The 22981-nt window shown below is 43.0% G+C and overlaps 1 protein-coding gene across 2 annotated transcripts in view; it reads left to right on the forward strand.

Annotated features, from left to right (window-relative positions):
* The window catches only part of b3gntl1 (UDP-GlcNAc:betaGal beta-1,3-N-acetylglucosaminyltransferase-like 1), a 265373-nt gene that overhangs the window by 78359 nt on the left and 164033 nt on the right, over positions 1–22981 (forward strand). Inside the window, exon 5 of one of the 2 annotated variants that reach the window (XM_034189061.1) lies at positions 11822–11887. The exons of the other annotated variant lie outside the window; for it this stretch is intronic. Within the exon in view, the coding sequence (XP_034044952.1) occupies positions 11822–11887 (66 nt within the window). The remainder of the gene's footprint in view (positions 1–11821; positions 11888–22981) is intronic. 2 annotated transcript variants of the gene reach the window in all.

The raw sequence follows: 22981 nt of genomic DNA on the forward strand, positions 1-22981 counted from the left end.
ACTGGACTCTATATATTTTGTAGTGGATTAATCATTTTCTGCCAAACCTTGGATGTTGAAAACACTTCTAATCACTTCTGGCATCACAGAGGACTGTTTCATCTGGACGCTTTTTTTTCCTCTCTTTCCTGCTCCATGTGGGATGTATTTTGAACAGCTTAAGGTAATTATTTTTAGTGTTTTTTATAGCTTGATAAAACAGTTCCTAGCTGTAAAAGTATGTATGTTGATGTCTGTTGTATGTAAAAGTATGTTAATTTAATATCTTGTTAATGAGCTCCGCTGTGTGTACGCACTGAGGCAGGACCTGAGAGGCTATTTTTGGAGCGGCTCTTGCACACAATTCCACTTGCTCTGTGCGCTGGACTCTATATAAAATAATTATTTTGTAGCGGATTAATCATTTTCTGTCAAACCTTGGATGCTGAAAATACCTCTAATCACTTCTGGAACTAATGGATCAAATGAGCTCCACTGTGTGTGTGTGCACTGAGGCAGTGACTCATCATCACGCTTCAAACGAGCATTTAGGCAGAACGCCAGCTCACAAAAGAGTGATATTTCAGTCAATATTGGACGAACACAAAGTTAAAATTTGGGTGACTGCGTGAAAGTGGATGTGTGTTTAAAGCCATGGAAGATAACTCCAGTGGAGCAGCTAAGAGCAGGAGCTGTGCGGCAACACAGGTGGAGAGCGCGGATTTTGAAGACATAACACAAAGTTAAAAGTTGTATCATGGTGACTTGTAAGCTGCGGAAGAAATAAAGAAATATATATATATATATATATATATATATATATATATATATATATATATATATATATATATATATATTGAAAATGATCCACAGGTGTATATAATAAAACGGCCACCTCTTTCTATATGCAGAACGGCACCGCGCAAAAGAGTGCTTTTGCAGAAATAAACGGACGAACACAGTCAAAAGTGGATTCACGTTGTAAAAATGATTGTGTTTAAAGCCAGGGAAAAAATAAAGCCAGCATGCCACAGATGTAAAGGAAGCCACTTAGAAAGAGCAGAGAGGTGGCTGTCCATGAAAGGACAACAGCAGCGCGCGTGCAAAAGAGCGCTTTTGCAGAAATAAACGGACGAACACAAAGTTAAAGTGGATTCATGTTGTAAAAATGATTGTGCTTAAAGCCAGGGAAAAAATAAAGCCAGTAAGCCACGGATGTAAAGGAAGCCACTTAGAAAGAGCAGAGAGGCGGCTGTCCATGAAAGGACAACAGCAGCGTGCGCGCAAAAGAGCAATTTTGCAGAAATAAACGGACAAAGTTTTGTGTGTTTAAAGCCGCAAAAAAAAAAAAAGCCAGAGAGCTGCAGAGCCAGCGAGGACCACAGAGGCGGCTTTCCAGGAACCCGTGGTTCGTGTCTAGCTGGTCTGGTGCATTACAGGTGGACAGCAGCCTGGCGCAAAGCGCACAACTGCGGAACTGTGATGGAGTGTCTATTTTTGGACTGCGTTTAAAAAAAAAAAAGGGACATCTTTAAATGCTGCTGTGAATCTGTGAATTGAAAACCCACACTTTAAAGGGACCAGGTGTGGGAGGGCTGGAGGTTTGGACCAAACTCATGCCTAAACGTGCGCCAACATGGCGCTATCATGGCACTACGTGGCTTAGTGTGGCTGATGCGAGCCATTCGAGGCTGTAATGACAGGTGGTCGTGGCTCACTAGAGGCTGCTACGTGGCACATGCGGGGTACAGAGAGGAACATAGTGGCATCTTCATAGTGGATACGTGTTAAGATGAAAATGTGGGTCGTTCTTCAAATAATCACCCCACACCCATGCGTGGCTCCTTCTTCAGCCTTCATTATTCAGTGGGACCGAGGCTTAATTCGACAAGGCTCTGTTGGTTTGTTTGTTAGTTTGTTCACCTTAAATGTGGAGCATTTTTCATCTGATTGATGGTATCTATAAGCCCATGATTTTTGGAGTGGTTCCAGTAATATTTACCACTGATAATTGGGTCAAACTTCACAAATTTTGGGAACATTTAAACAAAAAGCCACCTTGCGGTAAACACCGGAATGACAGCTTTCTATATGATGGCGACACCTGGTGGCAAAAATCAGAAATACAGGCAGATGAGCTATGATCTGAACCAGTTCTCTTTGCTTAGTCAAACCTAGGCATCTGTGTGAAACTTCACATCATCTTACATCTGCAGACAACAAGCAGTATTTTGTTAATAAGCACTGTTTCCATTTCCTCGTCATTGCAACAGGCTTCAGCTCTGATCTGAAGCGGTTCTCTTTGTGAAACTTAACACCATCTTCTATATCTAGAGCACAAACAAGCAGCATTTTCTTACTTATCACCATTTTGTCATCATTCCAACAGGCTTCTGTTCAGGTAAAATACTTGTGAAGTTTATCTGGCAATCTGCTGCTGGAACTGTGTTTTCTATTGGAATATTTTGCCTCTCAACAGGCTCTAATTGCTCCTACAATTATCAACCTCCAAAGTGATACGGTATGTGCTATTTCCTCCATAATTTATGGCTCATTTGAGCGTCTTTTTCCAGCTGCATGCGGTTCAGATTTGCAGAGTTTCCTGCCAAACATTTGATCCGTAATCAAAGTGTAATCAGTCTGCGCACTTCAGAAACGTCTAAAATATGATGGGGCAGAAAGGCGTGGAAAAAATTTAAGATGAGTGTCACAGCCATTGCAGTGTAGTTCAGCAGGTCTCCGGCTGCGGGAGGGTTCGCAGCCCGCAGAGTGGCTGTGATCTAAAGCGGTTCTGTTTAGTTCATCACACGGCAAAGACTATTCGCCCAGCCGTTGGGCAGATAAGTCATACATTGATCATACATAAGTCATATATAAGGTAAGACATTATATTTATCTGCCCAACCGTTGGGCAGATAAATATAATGTCTTACCTTATTTGCCCAACCGTGATTGTGTATTTGACACGTTTTGTGCATCTAAACTACATTTTTTACACCACTTTTTTAAGGCTCTATTGTGGCGTATGTTTTTTTTCTCTCTTTTTTCTGAATCAGAGTCTTTATTTTAGAGGCCTTGGTGATGAAATCTAAACATACATAGCGATTTTTATGTGCACAAAGTTTGTTCTTTTTTTTTTTTTTTTCCGGCATATTTTTTATTGAACAAGTCACACTGTTACATAAAGAATACATACAGAATACATACATACAGAAACTGCTCAGTTTTTCTATAACAAAAAACAACATATCACATAAAATATCACAACAAAATACCCTTGATACACACCCCCAAAATTCCCCATATCAGTCCCAGCTAGCCAGCTATTGTCCATAATGGCAAAGAGCCTAGATCCATTGCCACTGAGTATGACTGTAAAAATGTAGAAAGAGGTGTCCAGATTTTACTGAACAGGGAGAGTCTGTCAGAAAGAGTATACCGTATCCTTTCAATATGTAATGTATTTTCAAGGTCATTCAGCCTGAGCTTTATGGGAGGGACATCACTTTTTTTCCAATGTGTTAGAAGAAGTTTCTTTGCAATGATAATACAATAGGATACAAAACACTGCTGTGCACTGTTTAACTCCACATCATTGTCACAAATGTCCAGAATAATTGTTAGTCAGGCTTCAACTGCACATGGAGAATTTGAGACATTTGGTCAAAGATGTCAGTCCAATATTTCTGAACTTTGGAGCTAAGAACAAAACTGTGACTTAACGTAGCGACATCTAGGGAGCATTTCTCACAGATGGGAGAGACTCCAGGATAAATTCTATGTAACCTTTCTTTAGAAAAGTGTACACGGTGAAGAGCTTTGAACAGAATCAGTGTTATGCATTGTAAGAGCATTTATGGGTATTATCTACGTCTTCATCCCATTGATCATCAGTAATTGTAATGCCTAATTCCTCTTCCCATTTAGATTTGATAAAAATTGAGTTTGTAGGAGTCATTGACATCAGACTTTCATAGGTGCGAGAGATAAATCTCTCTGTACAAGGTGAAAGTTGAAGGCATTTATCAAGACAAGAACTGTTGAGAATTTCAAAGCCCTGCACATATTTTCTGACATAGTCTCTTATCTGTAAGTATCTAAAAAAGTCTCTCCATGGTAACTTTCACATCTCTTGTATCTGCTTGAAAGAAGGAAAAATACCCTCTCGGTATAAGTCACTTATTTTACAAAGTCCCACCTGTTTCCAAACTTTAAATGTACTGTCCAAGACCGATGGTTTAAAAGATGGATTATCTGCAAGGGGCATGACAGAGGATAGATGCTTCAAATTAAAATGTTGTTTAATCTGCTTAAAAATACGTATGGGGCTGTGAATTACCACATTGTTATTATATATAGATTTATTGATTGCCACAGGAGACAACAGTACAGCTCCTATATAGTAAGGCTGACATGCTTCCTGCTCCAGTTGCAACCACGCGGGGGAGTTTACTAATGTCAGCCAACCAGTATGTCATGAATTTTATATGTGAGGCTGCATAGTTGAACAAGAAGTTAGCGAGTGCCAACCCGCCTCCCCCTTTTGAAACTTGCAAAGATGTTTTCTAGCAATCCTATGTGTTTTATTACCCCACTAAAAAGGCAGTACAAGTGAGTGTAATTTTTTGAAATATGATTTAGGAAGAAACACCGGGAGATTCTGGAATAAGTATAGAAACTTGGGCAAAATAATCAATTTTATAGCATTAACTCTACCAATGAGTGATATGGGAAGTATATTCCAAAATTGTATGCTTAATTCAAGCTCAGATGGTAAAGGAGAAAACTTAAACTTTAATAGAGAGGAATAGCACTTTGCCACCTGAATTCCCAGATAAGTGAACTTCTCGTAGGCTATTTTGAATGGGAGATTTTGCAACCAGGACGGATTATTCACATGTATGGGCACAAGTTCACTTTTATTCAGATTTATCCTGTATCCAGAGAAGGACCCAAATTGATTAATTTTGTCCATTATGGCAGGAAGTGTCAGTTCAGGCCGAGTGATATATAACAAAATGTCATCAGCATAAAGTGAAATTTTGTTACAGGTTTTACTAGTATCATAGCCAAAAATAGTTGGATCTTTGCGTATGCTTTCAGCAAGGGGCTCTATTGCCAGGGCAAATGTCAGTGGGGACAGGGGGCACCCCTGTTTCGTCCCCCTATGTAAACAAAAACATGGTGACAGAATTTGGTTGTTAAGCACACGAGCCTGAGGATTAGCATAGAGCAATTTAACCATTGAAATAAAATTTTCACCTAATCTAAACCACAAATAGCGCTATTCAACCTGGTCAAATGCCTTCTCGGCATCAAGTGACAACACTGCTAATTCCTCTTTAGGCCTACGAGGAGAGTAAATAATGTTAAACAGCTGTCTGAGATTAAAAATGAGTTTCTCTGGGGTATAAATCCAGTCTGGTCAGGATGTACTAACTGTGGTAAGAAGGGGCTTAATCTATTGATTGGCAAGTATTTTAGAAAAAAGTTTCCCATACAGATTTAACAGAGAAATGGGATGATAGGAATCCACTTCTTCAGCGTTCCTGCCTTTTTTATAAATAATTATTATAATTAGATCTGTAAGGGTAGGAGGGAGGACTTTATCAACTTGAGCTTGAGCAAATGTTTTATGCAGGTATGGACATAAAATCTCACTAAATTTCTTATAAACCTCACGAGGAAGACCATCCGGCCCAGGAGCTTTATTGTTCTTAGTTGAGGTGATTGCCCTCTTAATTTCTTCTATTGTTATTTCTGAGTTCAGCAGAGCCAGTTCTTGCTCCTCTAAGTTTGGAAAAGTACATTTATCTAAAAACTCTTTCATGGAGTCACAATCTATATTCTGTGTAGCATATAATTATTGATAGAACTGATTATTAATATCTTTAGGGTTAGTTAAAACTTCACCTCTATTTATAACTTTGTGTATTGTACAATCCTGTTCCTGTTTCCTAAGTTGTCTTGACAATATTTTGTGTGGTTTATCACCAAGTTCAAAATAATTCTGCTTGGTGTACAGGGAAGCCTGACTAATTCTTGCTGAAAATAAATTATTATATTCATATTTCAAGGACAATATCTTTTTATACAGCACAGTGAAAGGCGTTCAGGCATTCTCTTCATCTAAATCTTTAATTTGTTTATCCAATTCAATGAGTTTAGCCCTATTTCTCTTTCTTTTTGCTGACTCAAAAGTGATAATAGCACCTCTTAGATAGGATTTGAAGGCCTCCCAGAGTATAGCAGGTGCAGTGTACGAATTGTCATTGATGTCAAAGTACAAAAGGATTTGTGTTTCCAGATAATCATAAAAGTCATTATCGCCTAACAATAATGGGTTGAGTCTCCATAATTGCTGTGGTCTCATTGCATTTTGAATGTTTAGAGTGCATGTAACAGGGCAGTGATCAGAAATGACAATGTTATGATATTTTGTGTTAACAACATGAGGCATTCTAAACTTCGTATGGGTTCAAAGGCTGGTGACCTTGACCTCTGTTTCAAGGTCACCAGCCTTTGAACCCATACAAAGTACTCCTCCAAGGCATGTACCCACAAAGTATGAAGTTTCTATGAGCAAAAGGTGCTGAGCTACGTTGTGGCAAAGGATTTGACAGTTGTGACCATTGGTGACCTTGAAAAGTAGGTCAAGGTCACTGGCCTTCGAACCCATGCGAAGTACTCCTCCAAGGCATGTACCCACCAAATATGAAGTTTCTGTGAGCAATAGGTGCTGGGTTGCGTTGCGGCGAAGGATTTGACAGTTGTGACCACTGGTGACCTTGAAAAGTAGGTCAAGGTCACTGGCCTTCAAATCCATGTGAAGTACTCCTCCAAGGCATGTACTCACCAAATATGAAGTTTCTGTGAGCAATAGGTGCCGAGCTACATTGCAGCAAAGGATTCGACAGTTGTGACCACTGGTGACCTTGAAAAGTAGGTCAAGGTCAATGGCCTTCGAACCCATGTGAAGTACTCCTCCAAGGCATGTACCCACAAATATGAAGTTTCTGCGAGCAATAGGTGCGAAGCAACATTGCGGCGAAGGATTTGACAGTTGTGACCACTGGTGACCTTGAAAAGTAGGTCAAAGTCACTGGCCGTTGAACCCATACGAAGTACTCCAAGGCATGTACCCACCAAATATGAAGTTTCTGTGAACAATAGGTGTGAAGCTACGTTGCGGCGAAAAGCTCGCCAAAGTTTGACAAACCCTAGCAGCCACATCTTTTGACCTAATTACATTCTTTTGATAACTTTTGATCACCATTGGGTCATGATGATGTTGACCAAATTTGAAGACGATTGGATAAAATCCCTAGGACGAGTTCGTTCAAATGTAAGTAGTGGAAATGGCAAAATACGCCAAAAATTACCTCAAAATCGAAAATTAAAATCAAAATGGCCGACTTCCTGTTGACATTTCACCATGAGGGTAACAGACTTTTTTGTGCGTCCCAGCATGGTAAATATGTGTACCGAATTTTGTGAGGCTATGATGAAAAAACCCCTATGCGGAGGGTGTTTTGAAAATTTCTAGGGTGCGCTATTTCGCTGCGACCTTGTGTGCGACCCCCAAAATATCGAATTTCGGATCCGGCCTTTGCAAAGTTTGGTGAGTTTTTGAGCATGGGAAAGGGCCGAAATTTTGATTTTCAAAGTGAGAAAAAGAATAATAATAACTAGGATTGCAAGCAGTCATATATGGGTCCTCGTTCCGCGCGACCCCCCTACTGAGGCCAGCGCATCCCCTTGTGACCAGATGTGGGCATGTGCATACAGGGGCAACCACTCATCACACAGTTCAATTTTCAAGCAGATCACACAATGCATGGAGGAGTTATGACATGTTGATAGTTCATCCACTAGGGGGTGCTCAGTGTACAAACAGATGGGCAAGGTGTGGTAAGGGGCTGACCCTCATTATACATGTGAAGTTTCAAGTCAAGTCAGGTAAAACATTATGACTAGTTGATTGTTTATCCACTAGGGGGCACTCAGATCACAAACATAGGGGCCAGTTGTGTTCAGGGGCCAACTGTCATCACACGTGAAGTTTCATGTCAATCAGGCAAAGCATGAAGGAGTTATCATGACTTGATGTTCCATGGTGAAGGGTCAAAATGGCTGCACCATAGCGGCCACACCCTTCGACGTAGAGAAAAGCTTTCAATAACTTTGATCAGTGTCATCTCTGGATGCTGTGAAAGAAATTTGAAGTGCATTGGACAAAATCCCTAGGAGGAGTTCATTCAAATACAATGTGTGGAAATCACGCCAAAATGAGAAGAAAATTCAAAATGGCCGACTTCCTGTTTGGAGTTGACCCATGGTGCAAGAGACTTTTTTGTACGTCTATGCAAGTCACACATGTGTACCAATTTTCATCTCCCTACTCCAAAAAACCTCTTTGGGGAGGGGATTTTGAAATTTTCAAGGGGGCGCTATTGAGGCATTTTGCCCCACCCATTGGCGATGCCCCTATGAATTGTAAGAGGGTGTCGTGCTTGACGTGTGTCAATTTTCATGATGATATGACAAAATTAAAGCCGTCAAAAGGAAGAACATAATTTCATGGCGAAGGGTCAATATTCGGCACGCCGCCACACAGATCCCGTTACTCGTAACTTCATGGTGATCACCGCCTACATTCACCAACCTGTTGTGCATGTTTTAGAAGTGGAATGAAGTTGATTGGGTTAACTATGTGACATCAGGACCTGTTAAAATAAAAATAGGACATTTCCTGTTACCACCAGGGGACGCTATGGCGGAGGTGGGAAGTTAATATATGCAAACGTTCAGGGCAGAGCCGTCATCATGTCCATCAATTTTGAAGGATGTATGATGAAGTATGTCGGCGTGACAGCCATTCTAAGTGAAATAGTGTGGTCCAAAAAGCTCGCCAAAGTTTGACGAACCCTAGCAGCCACGCCTTTTGACCTAATTACATTCTTTTGATAACTTTTGATCCCCGTCATGATGATATTGACCAAATTTGAAGACGATTGGATGAAATCCCTAGGACAAGTTCGTTCAAATGTAAGTCGTGGAAATGGCCAAAAATGGTAAAAATGAGCTCAAAATCGAAGCTTAAAATCAAAATGGCTGACTTCCTGTCGACATTTCTTCATGACCGTAAGAGACTTTTTTGTGCGTCCCAGCATGGTAAATATGTGTACCGAATTTCGTGAGGCTACGACGAAACAACCCCTATGCGGAGGGTTTTTTGAAAATTTCTAGGGGGCACTATTTCGCGATTTCACTGCGACCTTGTGTGCAACCCGCAAAATATCGAATTTTGGATCTGGCCGAACAACTTTTCAAAGTTTGGTGAGTTTTTGAGCATGGGAAGAGGCCGAAATTTCAATTTTAAAAGTATGAATAATAATAATAATAAATCATAATAATAAACAGCGCAATTACAATAGGGTCCTCGTAGGACTTTTTCCTACTCGAGCCCTAAATATAAGTGTAAAGATGATTGAATATATCAGAGCAGTAAATTAATCAGTGCGCGTGAACGCGCGCATTGACTCGTGCGGTTATTTCCACCAGCTGATCACTGATTCACAACGTGAATTCTGCCTTTCAAGAACAGCTCTTTATATAATCATTTTGATTTATCTACCCATTGCCACATGATCATAATGGCTGGATTATCATTCCTACACTCATATTGTTATATTTAATACAAAATAATAAGTGCACACAGCAGCTGCTGCCGCTAATGCTGCTTTCAAGTACCGTCGGAAATTCTACAACTTTTTTGTTGTTTCAAATTCAACAGTTGCTTGTGGCAAAATAATTAATTATGTCCACACAAAAGATTAATTCTGGCCTATGTAAGGTGCCCGAGCCCATTGAAGCTGACCCACCACACAGATTAAAAAAAATCCAAGCACACAGGCAGAGTTTTCCCTGTAATTTCCGATGGTACATGAAGCAGCAGCTGCCTCACCGCTCACAGACCGGCTTCTGCACTGTGTGAAAACATTCAGTCAAATTAAACAATAACGTTACAAAAACTAAACAAATGCTTAAAAACGTCAAGAACGACAGCAAAACGAAACACAGACGAATTGAGGATTTCATTGTCCTTAGTTCAGATTTTTCAACAGTTTAAAAATCCTGACGAAGCACCAGCTGCAGGAATGAAGCTGTGTGAATGTTAAACGATGCCAACGAAAGTCCAGATTTCTTGTTTCGTCAGGGCTTCGTTGCCCTTCGTTAAGTGCCGTGTGACTGGGCCATAAGGAATCGGATCAATAACACTATGTAACACAATTTTTGTTCCTGGCTTCTAAGTGTTATATTTCAACTGCTTATGTCTAAAGTCTATGGAAAAATGACTACATTCAGCACAAACTTTGATTTTATTTTTTTTTAACATTCTAGAAAGTTCTAAAAGTTTCTTGAAATTTCTAGATAATTCTGGAAACTTCTAGAAAATTCTGGACAGTTCTAGCAGTTAAAGAATATTCTAGAAGACTACTCAGTAGTAGTGAAGGCGAATCGAGAATATTCTTGAAAACAGACAAATTTCAAAATATCATTGTCCTGATCACAGAAGCAAAGTTTCTGTGGAATAACAGCTATTTTTTATTTATTTCAAGCATAACAGGTTAGGAAAACACACTGTGTACCCAGAAACAAAACAAAAATAAAAATTTGTTAAATAGTGTAAGCGGAATTGATAATGGCATTGATATTGATAAAATCTTAACAATACCCATCCCTAAACATGACCCACATACCTGGGCAGCCACAAGCCATCAAACGCTGTCAGTGATGGTGAGATCCAACACTGACTCAAGTGTGCAGGAACTGCCTTCGACCAGGTTTGGAATTGTGTTTTCAACAACAGAGACGTTTGACAGGAGACAAAACTCCTTGTCTACAAAGTCATGATCATGCCAACTCTCCTATACAGATCTGAGACCTGGACCACCTACTGTTGCCACCTGAAGACCCTCGAGGAATTCTACCAACTTTGACTGAGGAGTATTGTCCATATCAGGTGGGACTACTGTACCAACATCAGCATCCTAGCTGAAGCCAGGCTACAGAACATTGAGTGTGTTGTCATCATCAAGAACCAGCTTCAGTGGGTAGGTCACATTGTTGCGATGGATGACAGCCAACTTTCCAAGCAGATCTTCTACTCTCAGCTGAGTAAAGGAAACAACAGTCCAGAGGAGGACAGAAGAAATGCTACAGGGACCTCCTGAAGCACAACATTAAGAAATGTTTCCTCGACTGGAAGACTTGGGAAGAACACACGAGGGAATGAGCCAGTTAGTGAGCAATCATCCACGCTTGAGTGGAAGTCTTTGAAAACTGTGAATGAACAACACAGAATAGATGAAGAGAAAGAGGAAGGAGAGAAAGCAAGATTCTGAGCAGCAAAAGCTTCCTGCATCAACCAGGTGTATTGACTGTCAGAAACTGTGCATCAAGACTGGGCCTGAGCCTGCTTGATGCCTGTCCTCAGTGAATCTGTCTTTGCATTGGTACCCTTTCTCTGTTTTGGATAGCTACACAGGTAAAGAAGATTGATCACTGGAGCCACTGGAGGGGTAATCATTCACAAAAATGTGAAACATTCCTAAAAATGTGAATTATTACTGCTCAAATAGTGAAATCACGCTGTCCGAATTTCCCGATTAGTTGGCCACTGTCATAGTCATACTGTCATAATCATAGTCGACTATTATAACTCATCATCCCAACCCACTATTTGGATCCATGAATTATTTTTGTAATAGCATTTTTATCAATGATGTTGGTTGTTGTTGAGGCTTTGTTTTTTTAATTGACACTATATGTCCTCCAGGACGATATTATGTTTCCTGCAAGAGTTCGTCTGCAGTATCAGGCATCTATCCTCCGCCCAAACTCTGTAAGTACTCCTTCAAGAATTTGCTTAGTCATTTCTTTCAATTGCATATTCTCTTTGTTTGTGTGAGTTCCTTCCATGTACTCTGGCTGTCTCCCACCTCCAAAAAAAACTGCAGGTTTGGTGAATTGAAAACTAAATGGACTGTATGTGTGAGTGATGGTGTGATTGAGATAGTTTGTTAATATGTGCGTCTTGCCCAATGACTGTCCTGCCTCTCGCCCTATGAATGCTGGGATAAGCTCCAGCCTCTAACTTCTGCAGTGCTGTGCCTGCAGCAGTCTTCCCCGGATTACTTAACTTTTTCCAAAAATTTTCGATAACTGCTCTCTCTGTTGCTGTCATCCCTGAAAACAGTTTTGCTTTAGTTTTTTTTAATTAATAGATCCTTTTTTTGAATTTCTCCAATATTAATTGGTTGAAAGAATTGCTGGGCAACACAGTAGCTTAGTGGTTAGCACTGTTACTTCACAACAAAATGGTCATGGGATCGATTCCAACCTGTGGCTTTTCTGTGTGGAGTTTGCATTTTCTCCCTGTGTTTGCTTGGGTTCCCTCCAGGTGCTCCAGCTTCCTCACACATCCAAAGACATAGATTAGGTGGATTGAAAACTTTAGATTGCACACAGGAGTGCGTTCAGGTGTTAATGTGTTTGTCTATAAAGTTGAGACATATAAATATTTGATCCACTGTTTGCACGTTTTCCCACTTACAAAGCATGAAGAGGTCCATAATTTTTATTGTAGGTACATTTCAACTGTGAGAGACAGAATGTAAAAAAAAAAGTAAAAATCAGAAAATCACTATCACATTGTATGATTTTTAAATAATTCATTTGCATTTTATTGCACGAATAAGTATTTGATACAACAGAAAAACAGGCCTTAATATTTGGTACAAAAACCTTTGTTTGCAGTTACAGATGTCAGATGTTTCCTGTAATTCTTGACCAAATTTGTACACACTGCAGCAGGGATTTTGGTTCACTGCTCCACACAGGTCTTCTCCAGATCTTTCAGGTTTTGAGTTTCAGCTTCCTCTAAAAATTTTATATTGAGTTCAGGTCTGGAGACTGGCTAGGCCACTACAAGACCTTGAAATGCTTCTTACGGAGCCACTCCTTAGTTGCCCTGGCAGTGTTTTTTAGGTTATTGTCACGCTGGAAGACCCAGCCATGACCCATCTTCAATGCTCTTACTGAGAGAAGGAGGTTGTTTGCCAAAAACTCACTATACATGACCCCATCCATCCTCCCTTCAATATGGTGCAGTCGTCCTGTCCCATTTGCAGGAAAAACACCCCCAAAAATAATGTTTCCACCCCCATGTTTCACGGTTGAGACGGTGTTCTTGGGGTTGTTCTCATCCTCCAAACACGGCGAGTGGAGTTGATACCAAATGCTCTGTTTTCGTCTCATCTGACCACATGACCTTCTCCCATGCCTCCTCTAGATCCAGATGGTCACTGGCGAACTTAAAATGGTCCTGGACATGTCCTGGCTTGCGCATGTGGACCTTACGTACCCTGCAGGATTTTAAACCATAACGGCGTAGTGTGTTACTAGTGGAATCTTTGTGACTGTGGTCCCAGCTCTCTTCACGTCACTGACCAGGTCCTCCTGTGTAGTTCTGGGCTTTCTCAAAATCGTCCTTAACCCATGTTGTGGGATCTTGCATGGATCCTCAGACTGAGGAAGAAACACAAGATTGACATCTTGTGTTTCTTCCATTTTCTAATAATTATGCCAACAGTTGTCTTCTACCCAAAGCTGCTTGCCTATTGTCCTGTAGCCATCCCAGCCTTGTGCAGGTCTACTTGATCTACTCTGATCGACTTTGTAGTCGTATCATCTGACCTTCGGCCACGTGTCTCAGACACTCGAGTAAAGAGAGGGGCAGAGCTGTCGACCGATCACCACCTGGTGGTGAGTTGGATACGCTGGGAGGGGAGGAAGCCGGTCAGACCTGGCAGGCCCAAATGTATCATGAGGGTCTGCTGGGAACGACTGGCGGAACCCTCTGTCAGGGAGGTCTTCAACTCCCAACTCCGGGAGAGCTTCTCCCAGATCCCGGGGGAGGTTGGAGACATGGAGTCCGAGTGGACCATGTTCTCCACCTCCATTGTTGATGCGGCCACTCGTAGCTGTGGTCGCAAGGTGTCTGGTGCCTGTCACGGCGGCAATCCCCGAACCCGGTGGTGGACACCGGAAGTAAGGGATGCCTTCAAGCTGAAGAACGAGGCCTACTTATCTTTGTTGGTAGGTGGGACCCCAGAGGCAGCTGACAGGTACCGGCAGGCCAAGCGAGCCGCAGCCCGTGCGGTCGCAGAGGCAAAAACTCAGGTCTGGGAGGAGTTCGGGGAGGCTATGGAGGAGGACTATTGGTCGGCCTCGAGGAGATTCTGGCAAACCGTCCGACGCCTCAGGAGGCGGAAGCAGCTCTCCACCGGCACTGTTTACGGTGCGGGTGGGGAGCTGTTGACCCTGACTGGGGATGTTGTTGGGCGGTGGAAGGAGTACTTCGAGGATCTCCTCCCATCGTCACGTCTTCTGAAGAGGAAGCAGAGACTGGGGACCCAGAGGCGGACTCATCCATTACCCAGGCAGAAGTCACCAAGGTGGTTAGAAAGCTCCTCGGTGGCAAGGCTCCTGGGGTGGATGAAGTCCGTCTTGAGTACCTTAAGTCTCTGGATGTTGTGGGACTGTCTTGGCTGACACGCCTCTGCAACATCGCGTGGCGATCGGGGACAGTGCATCTGGATTGGCAGACTGGGGTGGTGGTCCCTCTGTTTAAGAAGGGGGACCGGAGGGTGTGTTCCAACTATAGGGGGATCACACTCCTCAGCCTCCCCAGTAAGGTGTATTCCAGAGTACTGGAGAGGAGAATTCGACCGATGGTCGAACCTCGGATTCAGGAGGAGCAGTGTGGTTTTCGTCCTGGTCGCAGCACACTGGACCAGCTCTACATGCTCCATTGGGTGCTCGAGGGTACATGGGAGTTCGCCCAACCAGTCCACATGTGTTTTGTGGATCTGGAGAAGGCGTTCAACCGTGTCCCTCGGGGCACCCTGTGGGGAGTGCTCCGGGAGTACGGGGTCCGGGGTCCTTTGCTAAGGGCTATCCGTTCCTGTACGACCGCAGCAGGAGCTTGGTTCGCATTGCCGGTAGTAAGTCAAACCTGTTTCCAGTGCACGTTGGCCTCCGCCAGGGCTGCCCTTTGTCACCGGTTCTGTTCATTATTTTTATGGACAGAATTTCTAGGCGCAGCCAGGGTGTAGAGGGGGTCTGGTTTTGGAACCACAGAATCTCGTCTCTGTTTGCGGACGATGTGGTTCTGTTGGCTTCGTCAAATCAGGACCTTCAGCGTGCACTGGGGCGGTTTGCAGCCGAGTGTGAGGCGTCCGGGATGAAAATCAGCACCTCCAAATCCGAGGCCATGGTTCTCGACCGGAAAAAGGTGCTTTGCCCTCTTCAGGTCGGTGGAGTGTCCTTGCCTCAAGTGGAGGAGTTTAAGTATCTCGGGGTCTTGTTCACGAGTGAGGGACGGATGGAGCGTGAGATCGATAGACAGATCGGTGCAGCGTCTGCAGTGATGCGGTCGCTGTGTTGGGCCGTCGTGGTGAAGAGAGAGCTGAGTAGGGGGGCAAAGCTCTCGATTTACCGATTGATCTACGTTCCGATCCTCACCTATGGTCATGAGATTTGGCTCATGACCGAAAGAACAAGATCGCAGGTACAAGCAGCCGAGATGAGTTTCCTCCGCAGGGTGGCTGGGTGCTCCCTTAGATATAGGGTGAGGAGCTCGGTCACTCGGGAGGAGCTCGGAGTCGAGCCGCTGCTCCTCCACGTCGAAAGGTCAGTTGAGGTGGCTTGGGCATCTTTTCCAGATGCCCCCTGGACGCCTCGCTGGAGAGGTGTTCCGGGCACGTCCCATTGGGAGGAGGCCCCAGGGAAGACCCAGGACACGCTGGAAGGATTACATCTCTCGGCTGGCTTGGGAACGCCTTGGGGTTCCCCCGGAGGAGCTGGGGGAGGTGTGTGTGGATCGGGAGGTCTGGGCGGCTTTGCTTGAGCTGCTGCCCCCGCGACCTGACTCCGGATAAAGCGGAAGAAAATGGATGGATGGATGGATATATATATATATATATATTATGGCACGGCTGTTCGTGCCAGATGGGCTGGTCCGAGTATTTCAGAAACTGCTGATTTACTGGGATTTTCATAGACAACCATTTCTAGGGTTTACAGAAAATGGTCCAAAATAGAGGAGAGATCCAGTGAGCAACAGTTGTGTAGACAAAAATACCGTGTTGATGTCAGAGATAAGAATACAATGGGCACATTGGTTGAATGGGTGACTGCATGATGCTATCGTGTCAATATGGACCAACATCTCTGTGGAATGTTTTCAACACCTTGGTGAATTTATGCCATAAAGAGTTAAGGCAGTTGTGAAGGCAAAAGAGGGTCCAACAGTGCATCTGGAAAGTTTTTACAGCACTTCACTTTTTCCACATTTTATGTTAAAATCTTCTTTCATAATGGATGAAATTAATTTTTTCCCTCAAATTTTTTTCCCTCAATTTTTCCCTCTTCTACGCACAACACTCCATAATGACAATGTGAAAAAAGTTTTTTTTTTTTAATTTTTGCAAATTAATTAAAAATAAAAAAACTAAGACAAAACAAAAAGTAGAAAAAGTGCTGTGATTACTTTCCAGATGCACCCTGCCTTATAAAGTGGCCCATGAGCATATCGTACTATATACTGATTAGCAAAACAATTGTGATAGACTGTTATGAATGACTTCATAAATAAAGTCACACCCAGGTCATATGATAAAGTCATACATTGTCAAAACCACCATGACAGACAGATGTATTTGGCAATCTTTTATTTATTTTTTACTTGTACACTTTTATACTGGTGTGTTGAGTGTGAAATCGATAGACAGGTTGGAGCTGCGTCTGGTATTTTATGGGTTTGTACTGGAATGTTGTGGTGAAGAAAGAGTTGAGCCAGAAGGTGAGACTCTCAATTTACCAGTTAATGCATCTATCCTCCTGTTTTGTCATGACCTTTGGGTAATGATGTCATGGTTGGGTTTGTGGAGTTTGTTGGGTGGTTTTGTTATTGTATTATTTTGCTGTCTTTTTGGTCTTGCTTGAGTTTTGTGTTGGGGATTTCTCTTGTCTGGTGTTTGGTGTTGGGCATTTCCCTCTTGTCCTCCCTCCTACTTGTCATGCCCCGTTGCAGATCCTTCCACCACACATGTCCTGCATTTCCTCCTAATCACTCCCTCTTTATTTGTTGCACCTTTTCCCTCACCTGGTTACAACACAATGGTGTCTTGTGTCTCTTTCAAGCATTGTCATCAGAGTGTCTAGTCCTGGTTTCTGCTTACCTGTCTTTTTGGCCTGCCTGCCTGATTTGTGGAGCCTGTTCTCTGCCTAATGCTTCAGATACTTTTGCTTGTAATGGCCAGCCTTTTTGTGTCCCAAACCCTGCTTGAACAGTCATTAAATCTTTCAAAGACACGTCTGAATCCTGCAGTTGTGTCCTACCACTTTGCACCACTGAGTCTGTCAGAACTATCTCACCAGACATGGACACATAGATTCAGATCCCTCTCATTTGGCGCTGTGTGCTCAAGGTCAACAGCTGGCACAGCACAAAGACAACATGACTACTCTGTGGACCGGTTTCAGCAAGCTGTCCAGCTGCCAAGAGCTTTTGATGACCTATCTGAGCTCTCAGATAGAGCAGCTCCTGAACTGACTGGACACTCAACCACACCTGGTACCTTAAGCCGAAGCAACCAGTAATGCACCTCTGGGTCCATCGGCAGAGACGCCGCTGCCCACCATGAACTCTGTATTTTGAAATCAGCTCTCCTGACCGAAAAGCTTTTCCAGTGAGTCAGGTGACATCAAACTGTTTATCACCCAGTGTGAACTACATTTCATGTTAAAAACAACATCTTTTGTTTTGTTTTGTTTTTGGTATAATAGTGGCATTCTTGGTGTTAAATAAAACAATTTTTTACAGTTATTTTCAAAATTCGCATTTTCTTGTTACAGCTAGAGCCCAGGGCCAGAAACTGCTGACATGGTTCTAGCTTGGGGGCACAGATGGAGAAGGAGTAGGAAATAGGACCCAAATGCAGGGAGCAGTAAAGGTAGGCAGGGTGAAAACAAAATGTTTATTAAACAGAAAGGGAACTGCGCAGTGGAAGAACTAAATCAGGAGGGACCACGAAGACCTGATTGGTGAGACAGACTGGACTGACAGGACAGGGACTGGAACCAGGTGGCGCAAGCCTGCAGAGCTGCTGGGACTTGGATTAACTGCTGGGGAGAATGAGAGAGCAGGTAAGATTGTGCAGGTACACTTGTATACACATCCAGTATGGAAAAGCCAAAGCTAAACTCAGATGAGTTCATTCAGGGTTTCAGTTCAGATCAAAGTTCAGGATCAAAGTCTCAGTTCTAAGTGCCATGCCCCAGAGGTGTGCACATGTGGCAGACAGACAGTCAGATGACAGCTCCAAGTGCCGATGCTCAGGAAGTGCACGGAGCGCACTGCAAACACAGCCAAAGTCAGAGTTCTCTGGGTGGCTGCACCCAGAGAGAGAAAGCCACAGCTGCATTCACTGAGAAACTCAGCAGCTGTGTGCAGACCCACTCCCGACTGTCTGTAGATCCAATCACTGAAGATACAAAATAACTTAACAGTGCAGCCAGAGGAAAAACTAGATTACTGCGCGCATTGCTCCAGAACAGCGAGGAGGCGCATGGACTCTGATAACTGAATAACAGCTGATCTTGCAAAATGCCATGTGTGATGACACAACAGGTGGACAGTACGTCATGGTTGAAGCAAAAGGTGTAATAGCATCACAGTGGAAAAACATGATTGATCAATTTTAAGTAACACAAGTAACATTCAAAGCTGGAAGCTCACACAGCAAAAAAAACCCCACAATTGGTTAACTTTAACATTAAGAACCTGAAAGCTTGCAGAAGAATATACAGCTGGTTTGAGCCTGGAAGCTCACAGCGGAAAAACACCTGGCTATGTTCTGAGCCTGGAAGCTGGCAGTGGAAAAACATGGCAGGTTACGTTTAGAGCCTGAACGCTCACAGCGGGAAAACATGGCAGGTTAACATTAACTCCATGAACGGCGATGGATGGCAAAACAAGATAACTAAACAGACAGACATTAAAACCAGGTTACCGATTGGGTGCATTGTAGAAGCACTGTAGGAACCCAGTGGATACTCTGTAGCACTCAGAGATTCTGGCCCTGAATCAGTGGACGATCTGAGGTTAAATACTCTTGCTAATGAGGCGGGATGATAATCAGCTGTGAAGACTGCGCTCTGACAGACCCCACATGCTGCTTTGACAGCAGGGGTGGAGCCCTGACATGAAGATGCTGCTCTGACAGATCCCATGTGCTGCCTTGACAGCATGGGTTTAACCTTGACATAACCCACAGCCGACGCCACCATCCAAGCAGAAGACTGCCACAGTCATTTTCACCTCAGCTCCACCTGAAAAGACAGACAGGGCAGGAACCATAACAGACCAGACAGGAACCAGGACAGACCCTGACATTTCTATGAATAATTATTGCGTTAAACAAATTCAATAAAAATAAATCGCAGCTGGAGGTGCTGCATTCCAACCAGAAGTGTTACATGAACGTATTAGGTAATGTGTTTACAATACAGCAGGAAGCCATAAGCTCTTCACCTCTTTCACTTTTCACACAGATGCCAAAAACATTAATTGAAATTAAAAAATATATATTTTATTTTTGTCTTGGTGTATCACTCACTCACTCACTCACTCTCACTTACTCATCTTCAACCACTTATCTGGGATCAGGTTGTGGGGGCAGCAGCTCCAGCAGGGGACCCCAGACTTCCCTTTCCCGAGCCACATTGACCACCTCTGACTGGGCGATCCCAAAGCATTCCCAGGCCAGTGTGGAGATATAATCTCTCCACCTAGTCCTGGGCCTTCCCCGGGGTCTCCTCCCAGATGGACATGCCTGGAACACCTCCCTAGGGAAGCGCCTATGGGCATCGTTACCAGATGCCCGAACCACCTCAGCTGGCTCCTTTAAACGCGAAGGAGCAGTGGCTCTTCTCCGAGCTCCCCACCCTATCTCGAGGGAGACACCAGCCACCCTCCTAAGGACGCTCATTTCGGCTGCTTGTACCCGCCATCTAGTTCATTCAGTCATGACCCAACCCTCATGACCATAGGTGAGAGTAGGAATGAAGATTGGTAGATCGAGAGTGTTAGATCCCACACTGAAAAGGCGACCAAAACCCAGCGATGTTAGGCTCCACCACTAGATGGTCACTCCAGGCGGTCCGATCCAGCTCCGTCAGTTGGAGGTGCATGGAACCAGCTCTCCGTCACAAGGGTCTGACCCACAGCTCCCCATCGGTACTGCTCGGAGGAAACACGCCATAGGCTGTTCAAGCTGGTGGTGAGGAGTTTCGTCGAGCTGCTCACTGCCTCCATCCTGACCTTCACCCCGCCCAAGCCGGACCAACACCCCCGGCCAAATAGCCCTGGAGCCAGGATACCGACTGCCCACGCCGGTTAACGGCTGCTCTACTGGATCTTGGCTCTTGGAAAGTTGCTAGGATTATGTTTAGCGATCCAGACAGAGGACCTCAGGGGGTGCATTAATTTTGTTACAACTAGACAAACCTTATAGAGCTGACTGATGTTGTACACTCAACAATCTTAGTTTTACACCTTAAGGAGATTAAATAATCCAATGTCCACAACCGACACTAACTGCAGTTTAGAGATTTATTGCAGAATAGGCTAGTGCTGGCAGCAAGGTTAACATGGATTGCAGTTCCAGTTTTTATTTTATTTTAGCACCGTTGTCGTGCGTTCGCTGTTGTCGTGCGTTGCCTGTGCTGCTTCATGGCCTGTTTGGTGCCTTGATTGATTTTAATAACATTTACATTTACCCTGATGGACTACCCTGCAGTGGGGAATAAGTTTCATTACACTAGAAGTCTTTCAGAAAGCGCTGTAACTAGGTTTAAGGATATGATTCCTTCTTTATGTTCTCTAATGTCATATACCAACACAGAGCAGAGTAGCTACCTAAACTCTGTAAGGGAGTTAGAGTATCTCGTCAGTAGTTTTACATCCTCTTTGAAGACAACTTTGGATGCTGTAGCTCCTCTGAAAAAGAGAGCTTTAAATCAGAAGTGTCTGACTCCGTGGTATAACTCACAAACTCGTAGCTTAAAGCAGATAACCCGTAAGTTGGAGAGGAAATGGCGTCTCACTAATTTAGAAGATCTTCACTTAGCCTGGAAAAAGAGTTTGTTGCTCTATAAAAAAGCCCTCCGTAAAGCTAGGACATCTTTCTACTCATCACTAATTGAAGAAAATAAGAATAACCTCAGGTTTCTTTTCAGCACTGTAGCCAGGCTGACAAAGAGTCAGAGCTCTATTGAGCTGAGTATTCCATTAACTTTAACTAGTAATGACTTCATGACTTTCTTTGCTAACAAAATTTTGACTATTAGAGAAAAAAATTACTCATAACCATCCCAAAGATGTATCATTATCTTTGGCTGCTTTCAGTGATGCCGGTATTTGGTTAGACTCTTTCTCTCCGATTGTTCTGTCTGAGTTATTTTCATTAGTTACTTCATCCAAACCATCAACATGTTTATTAGACCCCATTCCTGCCAGGCTGCTCAAGGAAGTCCTACCATTATTTAATGCTTCAATCTTAAATATGATCAATCTATCTTTGTTAGTTGGTTATGTACCACAGGCCTTTAAGGTGGCAGTAATTAAACCATTACTTAAAAAGCCATCACTTGACCCAGCTATCTTAGCTAATTATAGGCCAATCTCCAACCTTCCTTTTCTCTCAAAGATTCTTGAGAGGGTAGTTGTAAAACAGCTAACTGATCACCTGCAGAGGAATGGTCTATTTGAAGAGTTTCAGTCAGGTTTTAGAATTCATCATAGTACAGAAACAGCATTAGTGAAGGTTACAAATGATCTTCTTATGGCTTCGGACAGTGGACTTATCTCTGTGCTTGTTCTGTTGGACCTCAGTGCTGCTTTTGATACTGTTGACCATAAAATTTTATTACAGAGATTAGAGCATGTCATAGGTATTAAAGGCACTGCGCTGCGGTGGTTTGAATCATATTTGTCTAATAGATTACAGTTTGTTCATGTAAATGGGGAATCTTCTTCACAGACTAAAGTTAATAATGGAGTTCCACAAGGTTCTGTGCTAGGACCAATTTTATTCACTTTATACATGCTTCCCTTAGGCAGTATTATTAGACGGTATTGCTTAAATTTTCATTGTTACGCAGATGATACCCAGCTTTATCTATCCATGAAGCCAGAGGATACACACCAATTAGCTAAACTGCAGGATTGTCTTACAGACATAAAGACATGGATGACCTCTAATTTCCTGCTTTTAAACTCAGATAAAACTGAAGTTATTGTACTTGGCCCCACAAATCTTAGAAGCATGGTGTCTAACCAGATCGTTACTCTGGATGGCATTTCCCTGATCTCTAGTAATACTGTGAGAAATCTTGGAGTCATTTTTGATCAGGATATGTCATTCAAAGCGCATATTAAACAAATATGTAGGACTGCCTTTTTGCATTTACGCAATATCTCTAAAATCAGAAAGGTCTTGTCTCAGAGTGATGCTGAAAAACTAATTCATGCATTTATTTCCTCTAGGCTGGACTATTGTAATTCATTATTATCAGGTTGTCCTAAAAGTTCCCTAAAAAGCCTTCAGTTGGTTCAGAATGCTGCAGCTAGAGTACTGACGGGGACTAGCAGGAGAGAGCATATCTCACCCGTGTTGGCCTCTCTTCATTGGCTTCCTGTTAATTCTAGAATAGAATTTAAAATTCTTCTTCTTACTTATAAGGTTTTGAATAATCAGGTCCCATCTTATCTTAGGGACCTCGTAGTACCATATTACCCCATTAGAGCGCTTCGCTCTCAGACTGCGGGCTTACTTGTAGTTCCTAGGGTTTGTAAGAGTAGAATGGGAGG

This window comes from Thalassophryne amazonica, chromosome 15 (assembly GCF_902500255.1).
Source record: "Thalassophryne amazonica chromosome 15, fThaAma1.1, whole genome shotgun sequence".
Lineage (NCBI taxonomy): Eukaryota > Metazoa > Chordata > Actinopteri > Batrachoidiformes > Batrachoididae > Thalassophryne > Thalassophryne amazonica.